Consider the following 24821-nt stretch of genomic DNA (forward strand, 5'->3'; position numbering starts at 1 on the left):
GGGCGCTCGAGTATCCTCAGCACTTCGTCTCGCTGCGTCACAAAACTTCCAGGCTATAAAACTCGGTCAAAAGTCCACCATGAGCTACGATGTAAGTGTTTTAGTTGCTTCTAAATGCATGTAGGTTGTAAATAAAGTTTAATCGGTGTCGAGTCCTCCCAAACAGACGCCTCGCAGGGCTGCTGTCCTGCCCCCGTGCTCCAACAGGACCCTGCAGCACCCCTCTTTCATGTCTCTGTACATAGCCGCTCAAGGCAAGACACGTCCCAAAGTACAGGGCAGCACCGGACCATCCCAGACAGGTGAGTTGGTGTTTACCTGCATCCAAACTGTTCAACAGCAGTGACCTGCTTGGCCACCTCTTTAGTCCCTAGCCTCAGCCCACGAGAGGTCTTCTACAATGACCCCATTCTCTGGGGGGAAAGGATCCCCAACACCGTGGCAAATTTGGAGGTAAGGCGCACAGATGGGTAAAAAGTCATGGAAACACAAACATTTTTGTTGATGTAAGACAGGGGTTTCTATATTTTCATTCCATAATCCTTATTGTTAAACTTTATTCTCCAATGTTCACCCTGTGCACCGCTGATGCAAGGCTTTATTCAAATCAATGCAAGTCATTTTTATGTGCCTTTAAATCCTCGTGTCACTAATCATTGAACGGGAAGTACATACCTAGGTTAATTCCAAAAGGTGTCATCGGGTTGTATGTAATATTTTGCTGCAATTACTGCCAAGGAAAGTCCCGTCAAACATTTGGAATTTTTCAAAACTAGTGTGTCAGCAAGCATCAAAATGACAGCATAGCTTACCTGAAATTTCCCCTTCCCTCTAGTCGCAGTTGAGTTTCTTCCAGCTCCACACACGACCGCCGCTTGTGTCCTCATTTGAAGCTCCTCCTATGCAAGCAGACCCTAAACGGACACATCTGGGCAGCGCCAACGTCCATCCATCAGTCATCCATCTCAGCCCGGATGAGCTCCTGGCGATCCAATGTCTCCTTAAACTTCCCCACCAGGTGCAATTCACCAACAGTGCAGAGCCACCTGTGGCTTGCAAGGACACCGGTGGCCTCGGATTAGCAGCAGGAGATGACGAGGAGGATGGAAGATGGTGCAATGCAGAGCTTGAGGCAGCTCACACTCTCATGGGAGGTTTTGTTCTGAGAGACGAGGGCACGGTTATGGTCCAGAGGCGTCCTGACGGATGGACAGAGGAACTTGCCAGCTGTGAACCAGAATGGATGGAGGCCATACTGATAGATGCTGTGGAGATCTACGAGGAGTACTTCATACCTCTTCCACAAACATCCTCTGTGGATTATATAGTGGATGTGGATGCTGAATAAGAAGTCCTCCTGTTTCTTTGGGACACATTTTCAAAATGTTTCATTTGTCTGGGAGCTGTTATTTAGTTCAAGTGCCCATTTAACATCTAAATCAATGACTTCAATTACATAGGACCAAGCACCTGGCAGGCTAGTTACACTTTTATTGTGTGTGTGTGTTGTAAAGCTACTCGCAGCACATTGCGTATTTACAAAACTAAACCTACACAAGGCTCATCCAACGTGTCAGCCAGGTTGAGCAGTCCAGTGATTTCAATTTGTTTTTCCCAACTTGACTGGAACAATTGTTGTATTTTACAGTTTGTTGTTGTGTGACTTGTTCACAATGTGATGTCTTTGACACGCAGTCATTAAAGCAGCAGCAGCTTCTTGGAAAGTACAGTACAAGTTTGGAGGTGGTGAGTGTGTCCATTTCGTCATCACTCATCCTTGCAATCAAAGTCAACGTAAAAGTCAACTTACAAGTCAACGTTAAGAGTGTAAAAGTCAACCTAAATAAAGTCCATTTATATAAAGTCTACTTATATAAAGTAAAGTTATATAAAGTCAACTTAAATAAAGTAAAGTCTTAGTTCAAGATGTGGCTCTTGCCAGTGGTCACCAAGCTGGCCGCGTGAATGACTCGATAACGTTCCTTTAGGTTGCGCCGCCTCACATGCTCGTTGGTGATCTCGACGATGTGGTTGACGGGGAACCAACCCTTCTGGCCGTCTGACAGGCGGATACCCTCGTACCAGCCTGGGGATGGGGCGGGACAGCAAACACACAAACGGAGAGAAGGGACAAAAGCGAAGGTTTCTCTATTGTTCATGCAATAACCAAAAAAGTCAATAAACTGTTAAAAAGGATTGCAGCAGTAATGAGGATGACAAAGAAGCAGGGGGGAGGAGGGGCTGTATTAGTGATGTCATCATCGCGTGTTAGAGCTAAACTAAAGTCCTGTACATAGTTCTTACCTTCGTTGGTTTTGCGGATGATGTTGACTATCTCAGTTTGCTCCAGGGTCAGCTCGTCGGCCTGCTGGGCCACATACTGCTCCACACACTGCACCTGGGGACAATCTGACACACAAACGCACGCATGCACACGCAAATAAGACCCAAGAACAAACAGCAAGCAAATGTGTCACAGTGTGTCATGTGGATGTGCTCACCCCAGACGTCATAGACCACATCATCTTCCTCTTTCCCGGGGAAGGCTGCCATCCATCTGTGCATGTCTGGCCTATCAAACAAAAATAAGTTTATTGCACCTTAAAGGTTCCAAAAGGTCACTTTTTCTGCCCTTTAAGCTAGTTTCTCTTGTTATATTCTTATTTTACAGTTATATTTTTATTCTCATTGTTGCTTTTTATTTTTATTCTATTGTAATATTTTTCTATTTTGTTTCCATTTATACCCCCATTATTTACTTTTTACTTTTTACAATTTTGTACACTGCTGCTGGAATTTAAATTTTCCTGAGGGAACTCTCCTGAAGGAATCAATAAAGTACTATCTATCTATCTAAACATCAAAAACAGGAAACCCATCAATCTAAAAAAAGCTATTTTAGTCTGTTTTTAACTCTTTGGTGTTATTACTGTTGCCAGGCAGATGTTTGTTGGTAGGATTGTGAAGGAAAGGGCATGGGCAAACCCACAAGATCACTGTTCTATTGCAATACAGGACATTGTCCTCCATTTGTCAGTATGAATAATGCAAACAACTTCATGCTCCATGTGAGCATGAAGTGTTTGTGCTTACTTTGAAGGGGCTTTGATGAGGCGCTCCAGCATGCGGCCACTGTGGTTCTCCAGCAGGATTAGTGTAAAGCAGTTGTCGTAAGGTGCGCTGCTCCTGTCCTCCTCCAGGGGTTGCACCTGCACCAGCGAGCGATGAGCGTAGTCCAACACCATAAAGCGCTCGGCACTGTTGAGGCAAAGAGCGGGACGAAGGCGGTTGAAGGAGCAGTGGTACTTTGAAGCACAGAAATGAGGTATCTCACCCCTTCTTGACTGTGCTGGCAGTAATGACGAGCAGGTCATTGAAGAGAAAGAGGTAGATGGGATTGAACTTGATTCTCATATGGAAGAGGGTTCCCCCTCGGGACATTTCTTGGAGCTCTCCCTTCTTCTCCAGGAATCGTGTCTGGGAGATGATCGGAATGGCCTACAAAAGGGAGCAATGTGTAGTATTGTACTAAACCACATTATGACATACAATGGTGTGTTGTGTTCGCTTGCCTTGAGCTTGTCAAACTCTAGAGTTTTAGAGATGAGGATCAACTCCTCCATCTGTCTCATCTTCCCCACCTCTGTGTTGCACTCGTCAATGATCTGTGTGCGGTCATGTCAAATGATCAAATTAATCCGTGGATGTGTGACTGCTTAAGAACACAAGCAGTCCTCAGCTAACACCACACTCCCATAAATTACTTTAAAAAGTAGTTTCAACACAAGTGGTTTGGCTCTTAAATTCGTGTTTGACAAATATTTACTTGCACTGTGGAAGAATATGTAGTCACACAGAGCTACAGTGCATCCAAAAATTAGTCACAGCGCTTCACTTTTTCCACATTTTTAATGTTTCAGCTTTATTCCAAGATGGAATAAATGATCTTTTCTCCTCAAAATTCTACAGACAATACCACATAATAAAAATGTGAAAACATTTTTTGTTTAATTTAGCAAATGTATTAAGAATTAAAAAATACAAAAAAATTCACATGTACATAAGCTTTCAAGCCTTTGCTCAATACTTTGTTGATGCACCTTTGGCAGCAATTACAGCCTCAAACCTTTTTGAATACGATGCCACAAGACCAAGGCCTATCTCTCCCAGAACGACCTGGAGACTGCTATCCACGCCTTCATCACACACCGGCTAGACAACAATAACTCACTGTACGCTGGCATTGATCAGGCATCACTCCGCCGTTTGCAGCTTGTGCAAAACGCGGCTGCCCGTCTCCTCACCAGTACCAAAAAACGCGAGCACATCACCCCAGTGCTGGCCTCACTCCACTGGCTCCCTGTCCGTCACCGCATTGATTTTAAATTACTTTTAATTGTTTTTAAATCCCTAAACGGTCTGGCCCCACAATACCTGACCGAGCTGCTGCATCACCATACCTCGTCTAGAGCCTTGAGGTCAGCTGACCAAATGCTTTTGGCAGTCCCCAGATCCAGGCTAAAGACCAGAGGGGACAGAGCCTTTTCCGTTGCCGCCCCTAAGCTCTGGAACAGCCTTCCCCTCCACATTAGGTCAGCCCAGAGCCTGGGGGTCTTCAAAACCCTCCTTAAGACCTACCTCTTCTCGCTGGCCTTTGACCCGAGCTGAGTCTGCCCACTAGGCCACCATTTCTAGTCCCCCCCCCCCTACCCCTTCGCTTTAGTTGTATTTTTCAATTTGTCGCACTTTTATTATTATTATTTTTATTCTGCAAATTTTTAAACTTTTTATTCGACCCCTTTTACCGTATTGCATTTGTACTATTTTGTTTAGCACATTCATTGTTTATGTTCTTTGTTTGTATTTTGTTTTGCTTAGTTTTTTGTTTTTTGTTTGCTCCATGCTTTTTTAACCTGTAAAGCACTTTGGTTCAATCTAAAAAGTTGTTGAAAACATGCTACATAAATAAAGTTGACTTGACTTGACTTGACACAAGCTTGGCATACCTATTTTTGGGAAGTTTTACCCATTCCTCTTTGCAGCACCTCTAAGGTTGGATGGGATGCTGCCACCACCATGCTTCACTGCAGGGATGGTATTGGCCTGATGATGAGCGGTGCCTGGTTTCCTCCAAACATGACACCTGGCAATCACGCCAGAGTGTTCAATCTTTGTCTCATCACATCAGAGAATTTTGTTTTTCATGGTCAGAGTATTTCAGGTGCATTTTGGCAAACTCTAACCCTTTTTACTAAGAAATGGCTTTCTGATGGCCTGCAGAGATGCTTGTCCTTCTGAAAGGCTCTCTTCTCTCCACAGAAGAATGCTGTAGCTCTGACAGCGTGACCAACGGGTTCTTGGTCACCTCCCTGACTAGACAAAGATGAATGCAGCAATGTACAGAAACATCCTAGATGCAAACCAACACTTCCCATCCAACCTGATGGAGCTTGAGAGGTGTGGGCGAAAGAGGCATAGGCAAAACTGCCCAAAGATATGCGTGCCAAGCTTGTGGCATTGTATTTAAAAAGACTTGAGGCTGTAATTGCTGCCAAAGGTTAATCAACAAAGCATTGAGAAAAGGCTGTGAATACTAAGGCTGTGATTTTTTTAAATTTTTAATACATTTGCAAAAAAAAAAGTTTCACATTGTTATTATGTGGTGTCTGTAGAATTTTGAAAACAAAAATGAATTTATTCCATTTTAGAAAAAGGTTTTAAAATAAAAATAATGTGGCATAACTGAAGCGCTGTGAGTATTTTCTAGATGCAATGTGTACTGAGGAAGGACAACACCGTGCCTGCTCTCTATAATGTCTCCCAAGTGCGGGGCAGACTCCCCAGCTGGAGAAAAGGAAAGCCCCTGAATTAAAGTGAAACCAGACATTGCAAAAAGGCTCAGAAAGGTAAGAAAGATTTTACCGTTAGTGGTTTTGTATTTTTAATGTGTCTACATTTTTCACAATTACTAATGGCACTGAATAAAACTTGCTTGCGGGCCTGAGGAATTTGTCTGCCGTTCAGGCTTGTCACATTCAGGGATCGTGTGCACTTACACCAAAGAAGTAACTAAACATTTGCAGTCATGTTGTTGTTTTGATAGCCTAAACATTGGTAGCTAAACTTTGCTAAATCGCATCGTTAGTTAACAACACACAAAGATAATGCGTGTCTGTGTGTGTTAAGTAAGACGTTGTTTACGTCATTACATCCTAAAAGCCATTAGAGGGCGAGATATAATGCTTACAACACATTGGAAAGTAAGCGCCCTCTAGACCTCTAGACATCCACGTTAAGGTGGCAAACAGCCCCTCTAATATTCTATTTAAAATTGTATTACTGTATTTCATATGTATTTAATGTGTTATTGACCTGTTTTTTCAGGTAGAAATTGCATTATGTCATGTCACGGCTGGGTGCTTCCCCTCCAAACCCAAAAACTGTAACCTTGCATCAACGGCAACACAGACCCCAGCGCTGTGGTTGGTCAGCTTTTTGTAATGCAGTACATAATTTCTGGTATGCACACTTTTTCGAACTCTGCACCGGTACAACAAAAGTGACTAATGTTCCACATTGATTTGTTTCAGCTGCAGCATTCTGGATGTCCCTTCAGTCACTATTGTTTACTACTATTTCTACTACTACTACACAGGAAGCTAAAGAGCTAGTAAATGAGAACTGGGGTTACTCTCCATCCATCCATCCATCTTATTCCGCTTATCCGAGGTCGGGTCGCGGGGGCAGCAGCCTAAGCAGGGAAACCCAGACTTCCCTCTCCCCAGCCACTTCGTCCAGCTCCTCCCGGGGGCTCCCGAGGCGTTCCCAGGCCAGCCGGGAGACATAGTCTTCCCAACGTGTCCTCGGTCTTCCCCGTGGCCTCCTACCGGTCGGACGTGCCCTAAACACCTCCCTAGGGAGGCGTTTGGGTGGCATCCTGACCAGATGCCCGAACCACCTCATCTGGCTCCTCTCGATGTGGAGGAGCAGCGCCTTTACTTTGAGCTCCCCCCGGATGGCAGAGCTTCTCACCCTATCTCTAAGGGAGAGCCCCGCCACCCGGCGTAGGAAACTCATTTCGGCCGCTTGTACCCTTGATCTTGTCCTTTCGGTCATAACCCAAAGCTCATGACCATAGGTGAGGATGGGAACGTAGATCGACCGGTAAATTGAGAGCTTTGCCTTCCGGCTCAGCTCCTTCTTCACCACAACGGATCGATACAGCGTCCGCATTACTGAAGACGCCGCCCCGATCCGCCTGTCGATCTCACGATCCACTCTTCCCTCACTCGTGAACAAGACTCAGAGGTACTTGAACTCCTCCACTTGGGGCAGGGTCTCCTCCCCAACCCGGAGATGGCACTCCACCCTTTTCCGGGCGAGAACCATGCTCAGGAAAACAGTGGCAGAGAATTGTATGTCAAACAGTCAACCCAACTGAAGAGCTAAAAAAGCATCAAGACAGCGAAGGGGCATAATCTAGCATTACAAGACGTCATAGGAAAGGCCCTTGTTCATAAACCTGTATAGCCTTTAAGTAAGATCGGAGTGTTTACCTTTGAAACAGATGTCAAAGCCTTGGAGGCCATCTGCTCCTCTTTGGTCCCCTCTTGTGTTCTCTTCAGGATGCCCTGACACAACAAACAAACGCACAGCACCAGTAAGCAAGGTTAAGGAGTGTGAGGTGTGTTGAGACTAGCGTGACGAAAAACGTTAGTAGGAGAATGTTACACAGCACGACATAGTGTGACCAACTGGACTTTTGCTTGGTGATAGACTAGCTAAATGTTTGCGTCCTCATAAATATTCAGGAAGTTTCACTCTTATCTTCTTATGTTGCTCACCTCAATGAGCATTTTGATGCGCGTGATCCGCTGGAAGGGCAGCAGCAGGAAGGACGTAAATGGCAGCCTGTGGCACTGAGGCGACTTTTGAAGGCGATTGATGACGGCGGCGAACTGTGTGTTGTTCTTCCTGTGGCACAGGCACACAGGTGTGTTATTGTACGGCGGCAGGAGCTGTCCTTACGGAGGAAGCGAGACGTACATGAGCGAGGTGTAAGTCTTATCCTGGTAGATCTGGTTGCGCACGTAGTAGATGTAGGCGGGGAAGTTGTGCTGGGCGTGGTAATGGACGATGTCGCAGATGTCGGAGAACACAATGTTTTCAAACACTCTGTCCTCCAGGTCCTTTAAGAACCTACGAGCAGATTAAAATCCCTCAAAACACACGTCATGCGTTTCTTCAAGTCTGACCACATGTTCCCATTTCCTGTACAGTAGATCCCTGCCCTTTTGAGGTTCGGCATTCGTGCTCCCAAACATTCACATACTTATTTTCTCTCCTTGAAACTGTAAGTAATTAATTTCTTTATGGTAACCTCAACAGGAATTGGGCGCTATTGGTAGGGCAAAAAACAGCGCTGTCTCACAAGTCAAGTCACTCAACATTTTGAAGCATGTATTATAGATTATATAAGATTATATTAATAATGAAGAAAAAAAAGAAAATAATGTTGGCCTTGGTGCCCTTCCAACTTGCCTTGGTGCACACACATACATACATACATACATACATACATACATATATAGATTTAAAAAAATATATATATATATACATATACATATATATACGTATATATATAAATATATATGTATATGTGTATGTACAAACCCCGTTTCCATATGAGTTGGGAAATTGCGTTAGATGTAAATATAAACGGAATACAATGTTTTGCAAATCCTTTTCAACCCATATTCAATTGAATGCACTACAAAGACAAGATATTTGATGTTCAAACTCATAAACTCATTTTTTTTTTTTTGCAAATAATAATTAACTTAGAATTTCATGGCTGCAACACGTGCCAAAGTAGTTGGGAAAGGACATGTTCACCACTGTGTTACATGGCCTTTCCTTTTAACAACACTCAGTAAACGTTTGGGAACTGAGGAGACACATTTTTTAAGCTTCTTAGGTGGAATTCTTTCTCATTCTTGCTTGATGTACAGCTTAAGTTCAACAGTCCGGGGTCTCCGTTGTGGTATTTTAGGCTTCATAATGCGCCACACATTTTCAAAGGGAGACAGGTCTGGACTACAGGCAGGCCAGTCTAGTACCCGCACTCTTTTACTATGAAGCCACGTTGATGTAACACGTGGCTTGGCATTGTCTTGCTGAAATAAGAAGGGGCGTCCATATGGCGTCACATTAGTACCAAAAATCCAAGCGCGTAAAAACTGTTATCGCGCGCTGATTCTCCACTTCGTGCGCGCGCGCGCTGCCTTTCTGCGCGCGCGCTGCCTTTCTGCGCGCGCGCTGTCTCGGTCTGTGCGTTGTCATGTTTCATTTTGGTACTTTGGGGGCGGGTATGCTTAGACCGCCCCTTCTTTCTGATTGGCTTTGAAAATAAAAAATTTAAAAAAAGAAAAAAAGAAAAAAAAAGAAAAATACAACTTCAAGTAGGTTGTAAAAAAAGGCAGATGAAGTGAAACTATAGCAATGCTTTTCTTTACACTCTCTCATGCACACAGATACTCATGTTATGAGAAGTATATTGTTTCAAAAATATTAACATTAATTGTTGATATTTTAAACATCTTTCAGATTACATTGCTCAAATTCAAAAACCACTTTACTACACAAATATTAGGCCCAATGAGCTAGATTATTCTATTAGTATTAGTTATTTTTATGTTTTATCATATCTTAGCCTATTTTTATATAGTCTTATTATATTTATATTTCAGTTTTTATTGTATTTTATTTTATAGTTTTTCATATTGTAGTTTATTTTTATGTTTGATTATATCTTATTTCATATTATTTTTGGATTTTTACCTGATGTGTATTTTAATTATTTTTAATCAATTTTTTTGATCATCTAGTGTTTCCTCAAAGAGCCCTCTGGATCTCCACGTCCAGAGGGTTCCTGTGATTGGCTATTGTCATTGTGTTGTTATTATTATTGTTGTTGTTGTTTGTTTATTTTTATGTACATGTTTGACTGTCTTCATGGGGTGTGGGTGTTATTTCTCATTTTGTTTTTAACTATGTAAAGCACTTTGAGCTGCATTTTAAATGTATGAAAAGTGCTTTATAAATAAAAATGTATTATTATTATTTTTAGTAATAGTACCCTTACAATCACTCCAAACCAGTTAAATAACTTACCTCTTTTTCAGCCAACATTTTTTATCCACTTCTTCCTCCGTAAATCTTGATACATATTGACGATGACCCGCCCTGCTATACTTCTGATTGCTCAAAGCCAATCAGAAAGAAGGGGCGGTCTAAGCATGCCCGCCCCCAAAGTACCAAAATGAAACGTGACAGCGCACAGACCGAGACAGCGCGCGCGCGCAGAAAGGCACCGCGCGCGCGCAAAACAAGACAGCGCACGCGCAAAAAGGCACCAGGCGCACGCAAGAAGGTGCCGCGCGCGCGCACAAAGGCACCACGCGCGCGCAAAAGGGTGTCGCGCACGCGCACGAAGTGGAGAATCAGCGTGCGATAACAGTTTTTACGCGCTTGGATTTTTGGTACTAATGTGACGCCATACGTCCATGGTAACGTTGCTTGGATGGCAACATATGTTGCTCCAAAACCTGTATGTACCTTTCAGCATTAATGGCGCCTTCACAGATGTGTAAGTTACCCATGTCTTGGGCACTAATACACCCCCATACCATCACAGATGCTGGCTTTTCAACTTTGCGCTTATAACAATCTGGATGGTTCTTTTCCTCTTTGGTCCGGAGGACACGACGTCCACAGTTTCCAAAAACAATTTGAAATGTGGACTCGTCAGACCACAGAACACTTTTCCACTTTGTATCAGTCCATCTTAGATGAGCTCAGGCCCAGCGAAGCCGACGGCGTTTCTGGGTATTGTTGATAAACGGTTTTCGCCTTGCATAGGAGAGTTTTAACTTGCACTTACAAATGTAGCGACCAACTGTAGTTACTGACAGTGGGTTTCTGAAGTGTTCCTGAGCCCATGTGGTGAAATCCTTTACACACTGATGTCGCTTGTTGATGCAGTACAGCCTGAGGGCTTAGCTGCTTACATGCAGTGATTTCTCCAGATTCTCTGAACCCTTTGATGATATTACGGACCGTAGATGGTGAAATCCCTAAATTCCTTGCAATAGCTGGTTGAGAAAGGTTTTTCTTAAACTGTTCACGCATTTGTTGACAAAGTGGTGACCCTCGCCCCATCCTTGTTTGTGAATGACTGAGCACTTCATGGAATCTACTTTTATACCCAATCATGGCACCCACCTGTTCCCAATTTGCCTGTTCACCTGTGGGATGTTCCAATTAAGTGTTTGATGAGCATTCCTCAACTTTATCAGTATTTATTGCCACCTTTCCCAACTTCTTTGTCACGTGTTGCTGGCATCAAATTCTAAAGTTAATGATTATTTGCAAAAAAAAAAAAGTTTATCAGTTTGAACCTCAAATATGTTGTCTTTGTAGCATATTCAACTGAATATGGGTTGAAAAATAAATGCAAATCATTGTATTCCGTTTATATTTACATCTAACACAATTTCCCAACTCATATGGAAACGGGGTTTGTATATATATATATATATATATATATATATATATATATATATATATATATATATATATGTATATATATATGTATATATATATGTATATATATATATATATATATATATATATATATATATATATATATATATATATATATATATATATATATATATATATATATATATACATATACATATATACACTGTATATATATACATATATATATATATATATTTATATACCGTAATTTCCGGACTATAAGCCGCTACTTTTTCCCCTCGTTCTGGTCCCTGCGGCTTATACAACGGTGCGGCTTATTTACGGCCTGTTCTTCTCCGACACCGACGAAGAGGATTTCGGTGGTTTTAGTACGCAGGAGGAAGACGATGACACAATGATTAAAGACTGACTTTTCATATACCGGTAGGCTGGTTATTTTGATAACGTACATGCGAGCACTTTGTATTACTTTGCACCGTTGTATTATTTGTACTCTGCACGAATGCTGTTCGCCATGTCAAAGATGTGAAAGTTTGATTGAATGATTGAAAGATTTATAGTTAATAAATGGGACGCTTTGCGTTCCCAAACAGTCATCTCTGTCCCGACAATCCCCTCCGTGGTAGCAGGAACCCCTATATACTACGGTAATTACACATCAAAACCCTGCGGCTTATAGTCGGGTGCGGCTTATATATGGAGCAATCTGTATTTTCCCCTAAATTTAGCTGGTGCGGCTTATAGTCAGGTGCGGCTTATAGTCCGGAAATTACGGTATATATATATATATATATATATATATATATATATATATATATATATATATATATATATATATATATATATATATATACATATATATATATATATATATATATATATATATATACATATATATATATATATATATATATATATACATATATATATATATATATATATATATATATACATATATATATACATATATATATATATATACATATATATATATATATATATATATATATATATATATATATATATATATATGTATATATATATATATATGTATATATGTATATATATATATATATGTATATATATATATATATGTATATATATATATATATGTATATATATATATATATATATATATATATGTATATATATATATATATATATATATATATATATATATATATATATATATATATATATATATATATATATATATATATATATATATATATATATATATATACATATATATATATATATATACATATATATATACATATATATATATATATACATATACATATATATATATATATATATATATATACATATATATATATATATACATATATATATATACATATATATATATATATATATATATATATATATATATATATATATATATATATATATATATATATATATATATATATATATATATATATATATATATATATATATATATATATATATATATATATGTATATATGTATATATACACACACACATAGGTCAAGGCAATTGTTGCCTTAAAGCAGGGGTCACCAACCTTTTTGAAACCAAGAGCTACTTCTTGGGTACTGATTAATGCGAAGGGCTACCAGTTTGATACACACTTAAATAAATTGCCAGAAATAGCCAATTTGCTCAATTTACCTTTAACTCTATGTTATTATTAATAATTAATGATATTTATCTTTGTGGGAACACTGATCATCTTAATGATTTCTCACAATAAATATATATAGAAACAGATAAATATCAATATGCAACACTTTATTTTTTATATTTTCTCTAAGTGCACATTTTTCAAATTGAAAATTTTCAAATGATCACTTCTAAGACAGTCTTGTGAAATCACAATATCCCATTTTAACTAGCTAGCCACTAAATTTTTTTAACAAATCATGAATTACTTTGCACCATGTTTGTACAAATAATAACTCACGTAAAATACAAAAGTCAACTCTCAAATTTTTAAATCATGTCACACTTTGAACTGGACACCAAATCTGTTATCTGTTTCTTTTTCAGTTAGTGGGAAGCCTGGCATTGCATGCTGTTAACTAGTGTGTTGTACTCTGGTGTGTAACTTGACACTGCAACTCTGAGTGAGTCTTGCAGATGTGCATCAGTGAGGCGTGTTCTGTGTTTGTTCTTGATGAAGTTCATGTCAGAAAAGGCTGATTCACAAAGATAACATTTTTCCTCATTGTTTGCGGAACTTTCTTAATCTTTTGGACATATTTTCACAGCAATCGGGCCTTAAGCTTAATTATGATAAATGTAAAATGTTAAGGATCAGAAATATAAAGGGAACGTCCATTCGAATGGAATACAAAGTGCCTGTTTTGTGGACAGATGGACCAGTTAACATACTTGGTGTTGTTGTCCCAGAGAATCTGGAAGATCTAGGCTCAGTAAATTATGATAATCGACTAAGAAAGCTGGACAAAATTATGCAATTGTGGAAAGAAAAATCCTTAACCTTGTATGGTAAAATATCTATTGTCAACTCGTTAATTATTCCTCAATTTATTTATTTGTTTTTGTCATTACCAGCTCCATCACAAAACTTTTTTAAGATTCATGAGCGGAGGGTCTTCGATTTTGTCTGGGATGGCAAACCAGAAAAGATTAAATGAAAGGTTTTGTACAATGAGTATGAATATGGGGGCCTGAAACTTCTCAACCTTGAAGCTGTGTGTCTGTCTTTAAAAGCATCAATTGTTCCAAAGATGTATTTAAACACTGAGTGGTACACAAGTGTCCTGTTGGACAAAAAACATTTACTGTATCAAAATAAATTGTATCCTTTTTTACAAGTGATCCCCTCCCATTTTTCTTATGTAGAGAGTCTGCTGGGAAACAATCCACTCATGGTGGTGTTTTCAATTTTATGTGCCAGAAAAAAGAGACAATATTTTGCAGCAGATAATATGGATGAACTCTATTATTGTAATAGATGGAAAGCCTTTCTTTTGGAAAAATATGTTTGAAAGAGGAATCATTTTTGTCAATGATATTATCAATGAGAATGGTAAAATTATGAAATATGATGAATTTAGAACTATGTATGGTGATGCTTGCTCAAGCTTTTCATTTAATCAACTAACTGGAGTAATTGGGAAAAGATGGAAACAAATAATTCATTATGGAACTACTAAATTATTAGTTTTTAAACCTCTAATAAGAAATGCTAGTTGGCAAAAAGGAACTCAAATAAATAAAAAAAAATATAATTTTTATTTTAAAAGAAATCTTTGAAGGCTGTCCCATACAACACATATGGAAAATGGGAGGACTTTTTTGACTGCCCGTTGCCATGGGATGCAATATTCAAACTAATCTATAAAACTACTATCGATGTGCAAAATCGTTATTTTCAAATTAAAATTATTTATAACTTCTTACCCACGGGGAAAATGTTAAAATTATGGAATATGACAGAGTCAGATGATTGCCGATTTTGTTGTCAGGAGTCTTAATCCACCCTGCATTTGTTTTGGTATTGTCATATTGTGTCTTCATTCTGGGTGGAAGTTGAAAAAATGTGTTTAAGGATTGGTTTGTTCATGAAGCTTGATGTGGTCTCTGTTATTTTAGGACAGTTCATTGACAATCATGATTTAGTCAATTTAATTATAGTACTCGGTAAAATGTTTATTTTTAAGGCCAAAATCAGATACTCACTTGGTATTACTTTCTTTAAAACATTTATTCAGTATTTTTTAACTTTAGAAAGTTACACGGTTGAAAACGATAATGATGCCAAAAAACATTAAAAAAAAGATGGGAGGTCCTCAAAGGCTTATTTTGAAAGTATAATTATGTTTATAGATTATATGCCATCTGTTGTTGTGTTCCCTAATTTGAGTGACCTGGACATAACCTGGACTGTACATAAATGCTTATTTTGAAAATGCAATATTGTTTATAAATTATATGCAATCTGTTGTGTTCCCTAATTTTTTTCTGTGTACATGAATGAAGGTGTGTGTTGCTGAGTCCGACTTGGACATTATCTGGACTGGACCTGGTTTTAAAAACCCTTTAAACAAATCTAATTTCATTGACGACCTGGTCTGGTGAAGATAAGGTCCTTTTAAAAAAATAAAAATAAAATAAGATAAATAAATAAAAAACAATATAAGTAAAACAATATAAAAATAATTACATAAAAAATAGTAATTAATGAAAATGTTAGTGGACCAGCAGCACATACAATCATGTGTGCTTCAGGGACTGTGTCCCTTGCATGTGTGTTGTCTATGTTGTGGGAACCAGAATATTGGTAGCAGAAAGAAATAACCCCTTTTGTGTGAGTGGATGTGGATGAGTGTGCATGGGGGGGAGGTTGTTTAGGTTGATGCACTGATTGAAAGTGTATCTTGTGTTTTTTTTATGTTGATTTAAAAAAAAATAAAAAAATAATAATAATATTTTTTTTTAAGAACAGGCCAGCGGGTGACTCATCTGGTCCTTACGGGCGACCTGGTGCCCGCGGGCACCGCGTTGGTGACCCCTGCCTTAAAGGATGGCTCATATTTTAGGGCGCCAAGTCAAGTTGGAAGGGCACCAAGGAAAACATTATTTTCTTTCGAGGCAGGGGCTATAATGTATGTTTTTTATTCATTATTAATATAATCGTATATAATCTATAATACGTGCTGGAAAATGTTGAGTGACTTGACTTGTGAGACAGCGCTGTTTTTTGCCCTGCCTATAGCGCCCAATTCCTGTTGAGGTTACTATAAAGAAATTAATTACTTACAGTTTCAAGTAGAGAAAATAAGTATGTGAATGTTTGGGAGCATGATCGCCGTCCCCCAATAGAGGTGTCATTCAACTAGTTGCAAGTCCATGTATCATCCCAAAAGGTATGAAAATATTTTATGAAGGTTGAAGAGTTACTTAGTGCTGCTTTAATTAGTTCCGGACATGACCGCAATAAATAAATTTTTTGCAAAGTAAGAATCCATCCTTCCATCCATTTTCTGCCGCTTATCCCTTATGGGGTCGCGGTGGGTGTTGGAGCCTATCTCAGCTACAATCGGGCGGAAGGCGGGGTACACCCTCATTATTTATAAATCAAATATTTTCATATCTTGAGCATAAAAAACCTCTTTACAACCTTCTAAATATGTTCAACATTATGAAAGCCCTCTACACATGAAATGACATACTTTAGTCACCTTAACACTCTAGTAATCCAATATAATAATGCCTCAGGCTGAGCCAATACGTGGCCACAGTACTGAACTGCGCGCTCTCGTTTGGTCTGGGGTTGATATATAAAATATCTTAAAAGTCTAATAATACAATATTTACGACCCCCCTGGTGACCGCTGCTGCATATTGTACATCTGAAATAGTCTTTCAATACAGAAAAGGGAATTTAAATTGTGTTTAATAACTGTGACAGGCATATTATAGGGTTGGATTATCAAAAATAGGAATTTTTAGGGTGCGTCCATTATTCTCACTTTTTCACCAGGGATCTACTGTGTTACTTTTTCCTCTTACCTCTCGCTGACCTCACGGACCCTAAAAATGTTGGAAAAGAGGGGTTTCTTATCCATATGGACCAGCGTCTCCTTTAGCTCACGGTTTTCCAAGAAGTGTTCTGTTAACACGTGCAACGACCGAAGATAGGAGGCTTCTGATGTCAATACCTCGAACATACTCTGCCGGGAAGGGCATAATGTTCAAGCTCAAATAGTTTATTATACTGTACTTACAGTAGAATACAATCCTTTGAGTTCATTTGTGCAACTTTCTCACCTCCTGATACTTGCACTGTGCGTCTGTGAGATTCTCCAGGACGCCACTCTCCTGTACTGCCGGGACATCCCGCCACAGGGTGTTCTGCGGTGGTGTGGGCAGGGGGCCTGTTTTTGTCTGCTGATGGATCTCCTTGGTGATGACGGTGGCCCGATACGTCTGGTATAGAGGCTCTGGGGGGGTGGGAGGGTAGTCATGTGGCAAGTATGATGAGGTCTCTATGTGTATGATGTTTTTTAGACTTTACTTTACTAAGCTTTTCTCCTCACCATTTTGCAGCCGGGACTTCCACTTGTTGGAAAACTTGTTCTGTGTGGGAGGCCTGCAACAGGAAGACAAGCGAGTGTGAAATGGAATAACACAATAACAACATTTTCTGGTCTTTGCGTGCTGCTCTAGCTCACTCTTCTTCAGTCGAATCATCCTTCCATCCGTCATCGTCTCCTCCTGAAAAGATGAAGCACATGTTGGGAGTCATCCACAATCACCGCTAGGAGCACAAAGTAAAAGTGAAACTATACAAACCGTTTTTCTGTACGCTTGTGTGACTGCTGCTATTGCTGAGATCTGTCTTTGGCAGCGACTGCAGAGGTCTCTGCAGTCTGGGGCTGGTGTGCGGCGGGGTCCTGCTATTTCTGCTGGGGGTGGAGGGTCGCAGTGAGCCCCGATCCTCCACTGAAGAATTGGGCACGAGGCAACGAGAGTTCTGAGTGATAACTAAACGGGGCGGGATTGAGGGCGGCACATCATCACCCCCTGATCCTGAAGAACTGTCCATCTCGCTCTGTAGAGGCCTAGAGGGGCGAGCTAAAGGCACAGTGACTTGAGGACTATCCACCTCATCTGTGTCTTTCTTTTTGTGACTTGGATCAACCGCACAGATACGCGTCTCATAAATATTTTCAAATGTTTCTTCTTGGGTGGCTTTGTCGTTGTCTGGCACAAGCGGATTCTGTTGTGGGACAGCAGGCTGAAGAAAGGGAGATACTGGTTCTGTAAATGTTCTGTCACGTTCGCTGATTTTAACGTCCAACGAGTTGTGGATCTTTTTCTTTTCTGTCTTTGTCTCCCTGTTCTCCACCTCAGGTCCTTTCTTATTGCATTTATCTTCCACCTCCACATGCTTCTCGCAGTCCTTCCTATGCTCTTTCTCTTTCTCCTCCTCAATGCTCCCATGTTTCTCTGTGCCAATGCTGTTGTCCTCCCCTGTCACTGGCACCCACACCAGCTTCATGCCAGGCCGCTGGAGGTGACACATGCAGCTGCAGCTCGTGTTGCAGCAGGAGCTGGGGACGGGGACGCTGTCTGGATGTTTCTCGCCCTCTGCTTTCCCAGCCGATTGTTCCTCCACCTCTTTTCCATCAGGTTCTGCAAGAGGGAAGATCTGCGCTTAGGACCACTAAGGGCCTGATTTACTCAGATACAAATACTTCACGCTAAACGACGTGTGCAAAAAGTAAAATAGCATGTACTATGAGTGGGCGTGTTGCGTGTGATCTACTAACACTGCTTTGTGCAACTGAAAAGTGGTTTATTTAAATTAGAATTTTTGCGTGGACTTTTACCACGGAGACACTTGATGATCTTATACACATTCATGTGATTCATGTGTATGATGTGTTGAACCAGCAGTACACTTCTATAATCTACAACACAAATGTTGACACACACACACACACACACGTACTGTAGGACGCAGGATTCTTGTCTGTCTGTGCAGCGCAAGCACTGATACTACAGCCGTGAGTGGAACGGTCAGTTTCATGTCATTATGACACGTGCTAAATAAAACGCAAAATAGTGCTCGCAAAACGGTGATGAGTGTTGATAAATCACATTGCTCGAGCTAAATAATTATATTTGCATCTTCTCCTCCCAGAATTGTGGGCGATTGATGATGAGCATGTATTTTGCATAGTAATAAAGACAGACGCAAAATGGATTTCACGCCTTGTTCTACTCATTTAACAGACGTTATCTACTTTGCATGTATTTAGTAGATTAGTTTTGCGTGTGCTATCAAGTTTGCACGTGTTTTAGTACACACAAATATTTAGTAAATCAGGCCCTTAAACGTGCACCAATAACCCTCTCACAACCATTGCAACTCCACTTTTATTTTTTACTAGGCAGTCAGCACATTTTGTAATTGGTGTCTTCAAACATAAATAGATAGTTTGGAAGACTGTTAAGTTCATATAAATACAGAGACTTTTCAGAAAGAAGTGTAAGTTTTTCCTTGTTGCAAACTAATTATTAAATGTTATTGTATTTTTTTTGCCTTTTTATACATTAATTTATAAGTTGTGAAGCACTTTGTGACTCATGTATGTGAAAAGTGTAATATATATATTTTTTCAACTTTGCTCATTAATTAAGCACTTTTGAACACACAAATATGTGCTTTGACATAATTTTCTTATTTAAAATCACACCAATAATGTATTGTACAGTCAGTGTAAAAACAGCACAACTAAAACAAAATATCACCAGTTGCGTTGCAGTTTTGCCAGCACACAATACATGATGGTCACTCAATAGTTTAGGCTCTTGAACTTGACACTGTTGTGATCATAACTTGCACATTCAGCATTAAAACACACACAATATACTCTTATTGAATGTGAAACTCTTCAGGTCACCAACAGAACCGGTTTATGATTCTTGGAACACATGAGCCACACCTACAGTATGTGGAACAACACAAATGAGGTATGTTTGTACCTAATTAGTGCACACACACACAGATTAGGGCGTGGACAGACGCCAGCAAGACCATATTTTGTTGCGGTTATTGCTGACTTGGGGTTGTGGTCGGTCTGAATAGCCTTTTAGTGAGATGTCTTATTTTTTCCGGAGTGAAATATTAAAGATGAACCTGCATATTTAAGGCAGTGTGTACCTGATCGACTTCCTTCGCTGCAGATGCTGCCGGTGTCTTCTGACTCTGTGCTCCTCATCGGTGGGGTGCGAAGCCTCTTCTTTGGCAATGGAGGTGCTAAATGCGACCCCGAAGTGGAGGCGGCAGACACAGGTTTTGGTTTAATCACGGGCTGCTTTTTCATGGGCATCCGTTGTACCGGCTCCCCACACGCTACGCTTTTGTCCGTGTCAACCGTGTTTTTGGTTAACTTGTTCACGATCCTCTTCACGTTCACGCCAGAGGGGCTGATGGAGCGTTCACTCTCATCACATGGAAGAGAGGTGGATCGTTCTGTCGGTTTTGGGGGGAGGTTTGGACGCAGTTTGACCTCATCTGAATGAGATGCCGTAAGCTGAGCTGAATCCCGGGCAGACATGATGGATGGGGCGGGGGGTCTTCTCTGAGGAAGTGCTCACAATCCGAGGCCAGGCTTTCAGTGTCCTTCTGAACAAGTCATCCACGCCTGCTGAAAAGAGGCACACAAATGTTAGAGTAAGGCAGCGCTTCTCAAATATTTTCTTTTACCCCCTCCTAGGAAGAAGAAAATATTTTGCGCCCCCACATTCTTCACCGAGACTATAAATAGTATAATTTCTAAATATACCTCTGCATAGCTTATTAGCAATAAAGGAAACACACTGGTCTTTCCTTGTCTCCCGCCGTGGTTACAGATAAGCCAAGTGCTACATACGCTTCATCATATTTTGGTACGGCCCCGAGGTCACACATGCCCCCCCTGGCATCGCACCGTGCTCCGCCACCCCGCCACCCCAAGGAAGCCCGACCCGCTATTTGAGAAGGTAATTATTGGGGCAGTGATTTGCAGGATAAGGCTGAGAGGTTTACACACTGAAGAAAAGACAAACAGACTAAAAATGAAAGGGAAATGTCTATTCAAAGCAGGGTTGAATAGTCTTCAACAGCCTCATTCCCTCAAAATGTCACGTGGAAATTAGTAATTTCCGCATAATCCTTTCATATTAAACCACAGCCCTTTGTAAACAAGCCAAACTGCCTCTGCACCTGAAGAGAACAAATTACCTTTGCACCATAAAAAGTGCACTCCTTATCCGTGCAGGTCAAGAAATCAAACATGTCTCCACTAAGCCTTCTGAGCAAAAACACTTAGTTATTAATGACCGCTATGCTGGAGATGCACCGCTTTAATAGCTGAATGCAGCAGGGCACATGAACCAAACAACACCAAAAATGGTCATCATCTCTGGGGTGCAGATGATTGGCGCCAACCTTCCCAATACAAACAGAATGAGTCATGTCGGGAATCACACTGACAAAGAAGAACGGCTCCTTGGGAAAACGCCGGTAAGGAATAATTACAGTATTCAGCTGCTTAGCTGCTTTATGGACTTTATTTAACTTTTTAGATGATTCACCAGGTGATTTGTGCGTATTTATTTCATATAAAACAGTATTTCAAATTGCAGCAAATAAACAAGTAATGATAGGTTTAGGCTAGACCATGCAACACCAGTGGCTGTTTGTTTTTGGGAACCTAAACCATCTTGTCGGACCAGTTTCAGGAGCAACATGTGCTACAGAGTCAGGCAACTTGTTCCAAAAAGACAAGGGGAGGTTTCAGTCAGTTTTTTTTGTGTAAATGGTTTGAAACACATAAAGGCATGACTGTCGAGGTTTTGCTACAGTGTGCAACCATCCACAATATATACTTCAAGATCCACTTACATTAGTACCTCAATTTACAAGCTTAATTGGTTCTGTGACTGAGCTCTTACCTCAAAACACTTATATCTCAAATCACACCTCCCATTGAAATTAATTGGGGCTCTTGCCCTCTCGAAAAAAAGCACAATTAAAAAAACTATTAAAAACATTACAATAGAATGTAATAGTAACAACTACAGCAGTTTTATGAAGTAATGTAAAAATATATATATAAAAATTAAAGACATCAGCAGCTTATCCTTATTTTCATGGATAAATGTTTGCTGTTTAAGTATTATTTTACCATCTTTGGCTGGCCCTATCAACTCAGTCTCCTTCAGTATGGTGCAGACTAGCAGTGCTACACGCGAACTGCTTTACTAAGTTAGCTAGCTACACGCTCTATAATCGTATTCACACTCTTACGACGGCAACAATTGGAGTGAATGCTTGTAACTCACATTTTTCCTTGCAACTTAAAAGGATAACACCGAGAGATAGCTCTTACTTCAAAACACTCTTAAGTAGGGGCACTCATAAATGATCTTCTTTTGTCTACCTTTCCGCTTATGACCTGGTTACTTCAATAGTGACTTCCTTCAGTTGAGAGGACACTGAACACACACTTAAACAGGGTCAGTGGGACACTCATTCATTCATGCCAAGCGTGTGTTTGTCCTGTAAATCCAATATGTATCAAATATGGTGCGGGGCCTCAAATCAGAGCAGCTTGAGAACAATCCTTGAGTGCTTAAAAGGCCTACCATTAACACAATGATGTGTGTGAGTGTGTTTACCATCTGCTGTGGAAAGCAATGGGTCTGTGCACATTAAATGGGGGTGGGGAGTTAAGAGCTGGCAAGCATCAACATTAGTGGTAGTGGACGGAAGAGAGTATGGAAATGTGTGTGTCAGCAAGGACAAACACACACGCACCCACGAAAGTGGTGCGAGGTCAGGCAGAATTTGGGGATTTAAGATAGATACACAGTCATATGTTGATTATATATATTGCTTTGCAATTATAAAGCTCTTACTCCTCTCTAAACATGTTGAATTTTACAAAGGTAAACATGTTGTGATATTCCTCAGTGTAACTTGATGAGCATGTTTGAAACAAACAAACAATAGCCACTGCATTGTGTAGCATCATGCTTACAGCCTCAGCAGGCAATTTAACTGTCAATTAGCATGCGTTGCATTAAATTTAGATTTGACAAACGCACCCTTTTTCTACTGTTTTCTTTCAGTCTGCTTGTGCATGTACTTCTAGTGTTTAGAGGTATTCTCATGATGTTCCATAGTTGCACAAGTGGTTCAGTTTAACCACAATATTTAAAAAGCCTTAAAGGTAAATAGGTTTGTTCAATTTAGACGTTCCTCAACCCCAGCATAGTTTTTTAGTTGTGACTAAATGTGTAAAAAAGTTAGTAAAAACAAGGAGAACTCACCAGGATGATTGAGACGTGAGAGAGTATTGCTCTTCAGTCATTGGGCTCCACCATTGTTAGCAAGCAACCTGGACAATATTAGTTACTATTCCGGTGTATAAAAAGTCCCTCCGTAAGACAAACCGCTTTAAAATACACGAGAACATAGAAAAACACAACGGTCAAACAAAGAATGTTTTGAAAAAGTAAAATCGATTACGAATGGACGTCTTGTCTTCTTTGTTGCCGGCAGAGAGAGTGCGAGCCAGGCGCGGAGGGCAGGCAGCACAACACCTCTCTATGGAGGTACAAGTGATAAAGCTAGACGTACTAGGATCGACACTACCACAAGCTTTTCAAAACAAAACTTCGCACTCAGGACCTACTGTAGTAAAAAAGACAAGATAGAAAGGCTAGATATGAAACGCACCTTTGCCTGGCTATATGATTGCTACAGCACGCTGTCATGTGCAGCTATATCAATGAGTAAACAGACAGTTTTGTGCTTATTGTGTGTGGAGATGCCTTTTATTGTGAAGCCCGACAAGTCATGATCCTGTCAGTCGCATCAGTTTCATTATACGCCTGAGAAACATTTAATGGGCCTGAACGTGAATGTATAAGTTATTCTGATTACATTTTCGCGGTGAATGTTTACTTTGTATTAGTTCTACGACTAAATATCTAATTTCTAGATGATTTGTTGAACGCCACGCCCCACCTGTTAGTTTATTTATGTGCTACTTCCACCTAGCGTCTGAACTGAGAATTGTGAACACACTTCATAACATTCTCCATTAATAGATAACGGTTAGGTTTAGTGTAGAAACATATTTTTTGACAATTTTATAAAATGTAACTGGGCCTTTGCATTTGTATGGAGTACATAATTCCATAATACATGAGAAATTGATGTCAAAAGCTGACTTGTAAATACTGCAAATAAGCAACCAGTTGGTACAGCGTGGCTGAGTATGTGACAGCAGTAAGGTAGATAGATAGATGACTCACGGGGGTCTATTTTATTTAGATGCTCCCGTGGCGTAAATATACTGCGGCAATTGGCTTGACGGTCTGTGGAGTCGAAGCGCATCTGAGTGTATCCCTCCGCCGGCAGGGAAAATGCTGCTGGACCAATCACATCTGTGTTTACACCATCACCTGTCAAACGCACACCCTCTGCTAGATTTCTCTCTGTAAAGGTATGGTGCCGTTAAATTTTTATGATTAACAATTATATTTAAATGACAATAACGTTTGAGAAGCTTCACGTCTGTGTGTAATTAAGACAGAGAGCCGTCTGTTTGCCCACAAAAGAGAGCCGGGGTTAGCAAGGTTAGCGCTCTGTCGCTAGTGCGCTTGGCTTGTTTGTTTTAGCCGATTATCAGAGAGCACGGGCGGCTAATCATGACGTATGCCCCCGTTATGTGTGT

The 24821-nt window shown here is 40.2% G+C and overlaps 3 protein-coding genes across 7 annotated transcripts in view; 2 read left to right on the plus strand and 1 right to left on the minus strand.

The window, feature by feature from the left end:
• Positions 1 to 1722, plus strand: LOC133661711 (uncharacterized). Its single transcript, XM_062065116.1, has 4 exons — positions 1 to 91; positions 167 to 302; positions 368 to 453; positions 836 to 1722. Exons 1-4 carry the CDS (start codon positions 80 to 82, stop codon positions 1346 to 1348), a joined length of 747 nt encoding a protein of 248 aa, XP_061921100.1. The 5' UTR covers positions 1 to 79; the 3' UTR covers positions 1349 to 1722.
• arhgef15b (Rho guanine nucleotide exchange factor 15b) overlaps positions 1457 to 24821 on the minus strand; it is a 24188-nt gene continuing 823 nt past the window's right edge. Inside the window, exons 1-16 of one of the 4 annotated variants that reach the window (XM_062065113.1) lie at positions 23410 to 23703; positions 20255 to 20738; positions 17878 to 18720; positions 17757 to 17799; positions 17622 to 17674; positions 17353 to 17525; positions 17095 to 17255; positions 8047 to 8199; positions 7845 to 7974; positions 7557 to 7631; positions 3573 to 3665; positions 3335 to 3498; positions 3094 to 3258; positions 2502 to 2572; positions 2305 to 2409; positions 1457 to 2086 (exon numbers count right to left, since the gene is read on the minus strand). In XM_062065113.1, coding sequence (XP_061921097.1) covers positions 1917 to 2086; positions 2305 to 2409; positions 2502 to 2572; positions 3094 to 3258; positions 3335 to 3498; positions 3573 to 3665; positions 7557 to 7631; positions 7845 to 7974; positions 8047 to 8199; positions 17095 to 17255; positions 17353 to 17525; positions 17622 to 17674; positions 17757 to 17799; positions 17878 to 18720; positions 20255 to 20651 — 2796 coding nt within the window. In that variant the 5' untranslated portion in view covers positions 20652 to 20738; positions 23410 to 23703 and the 3' untranslated portion in view covers positions 1457 to 1916. Of the gene's footprint in view, positions 2184 to 2304; positions 2410 to 2501; positions 2573 to 3093; positions 3259 to 3334; positions 3499 to 3572; positions 3666 to 7556; positions 7632 to 7844; positions 7975 to 8046; positions 8200 to 17094; positions 17256 to 17352; positions 17526 to 17621; positions 17675 to 17756; positions 17800 to 17877; positions 18721 to 20254; positions 20742 to 23409; positions 23705 to 24821 lie in introns of those variants that run through there. The other 3 variants (XM_062065112.1, XM_062065115.1, XM_062065114.1) reach the window with 3 other exon arrangements.
• Positions 24465 to 24821, plus strand: part of hdlbpb (high density lipoprotein binding protein b) — a 13848-nt gene continuing 13491 nt past the window's right edge. For both annotated transcript variants that reach the window (XM_062065110.1, XM_062065111.1), the window contains exon 1: positions 24465 to 24590. The gene's annotated coding sequence lies outside the window, so the exon portion shown is untranslated. The remainder of the gene's footprint in view (positions 24591 to 24821) is intronic.

The sequence above is a fragment of the Entelurus aequoreus genome, linkage group LG12, assembly GCF_033978785.1.
Source record: "Entelurus aequoreus isolate RoL-2023_Sb linkage group LG12, RoL_Eaeq_v1.1, whole genome shotgun sequence".
Taxonomy (NCBI): Eukaryota; Metazoa; Chordata; class Actinopteri; order Syngnathiformes; family Syngnathidae; genus Entelurus; species Entelurus aequoreus.

Bases quoted from the DNA above. Each gene is read 5' to 3' on its own strand.
- LOC133661711 (XM_062065116.1), top strand. The intron at 303-367 runs GTGAGTTGGTGT...CCACCTCTTTAG, and splicing joins CACCGGACCATCCCAGACAG to TCCCTAGCCTCAGCCCACGA. The intron at 454-835 runs GTAAGGCGCACA...CCTTCCCTCTAG, and splicing joins ACACCGTGGCAAATTTGGAG to TCGCAGTTGAGTTTCTTCCA.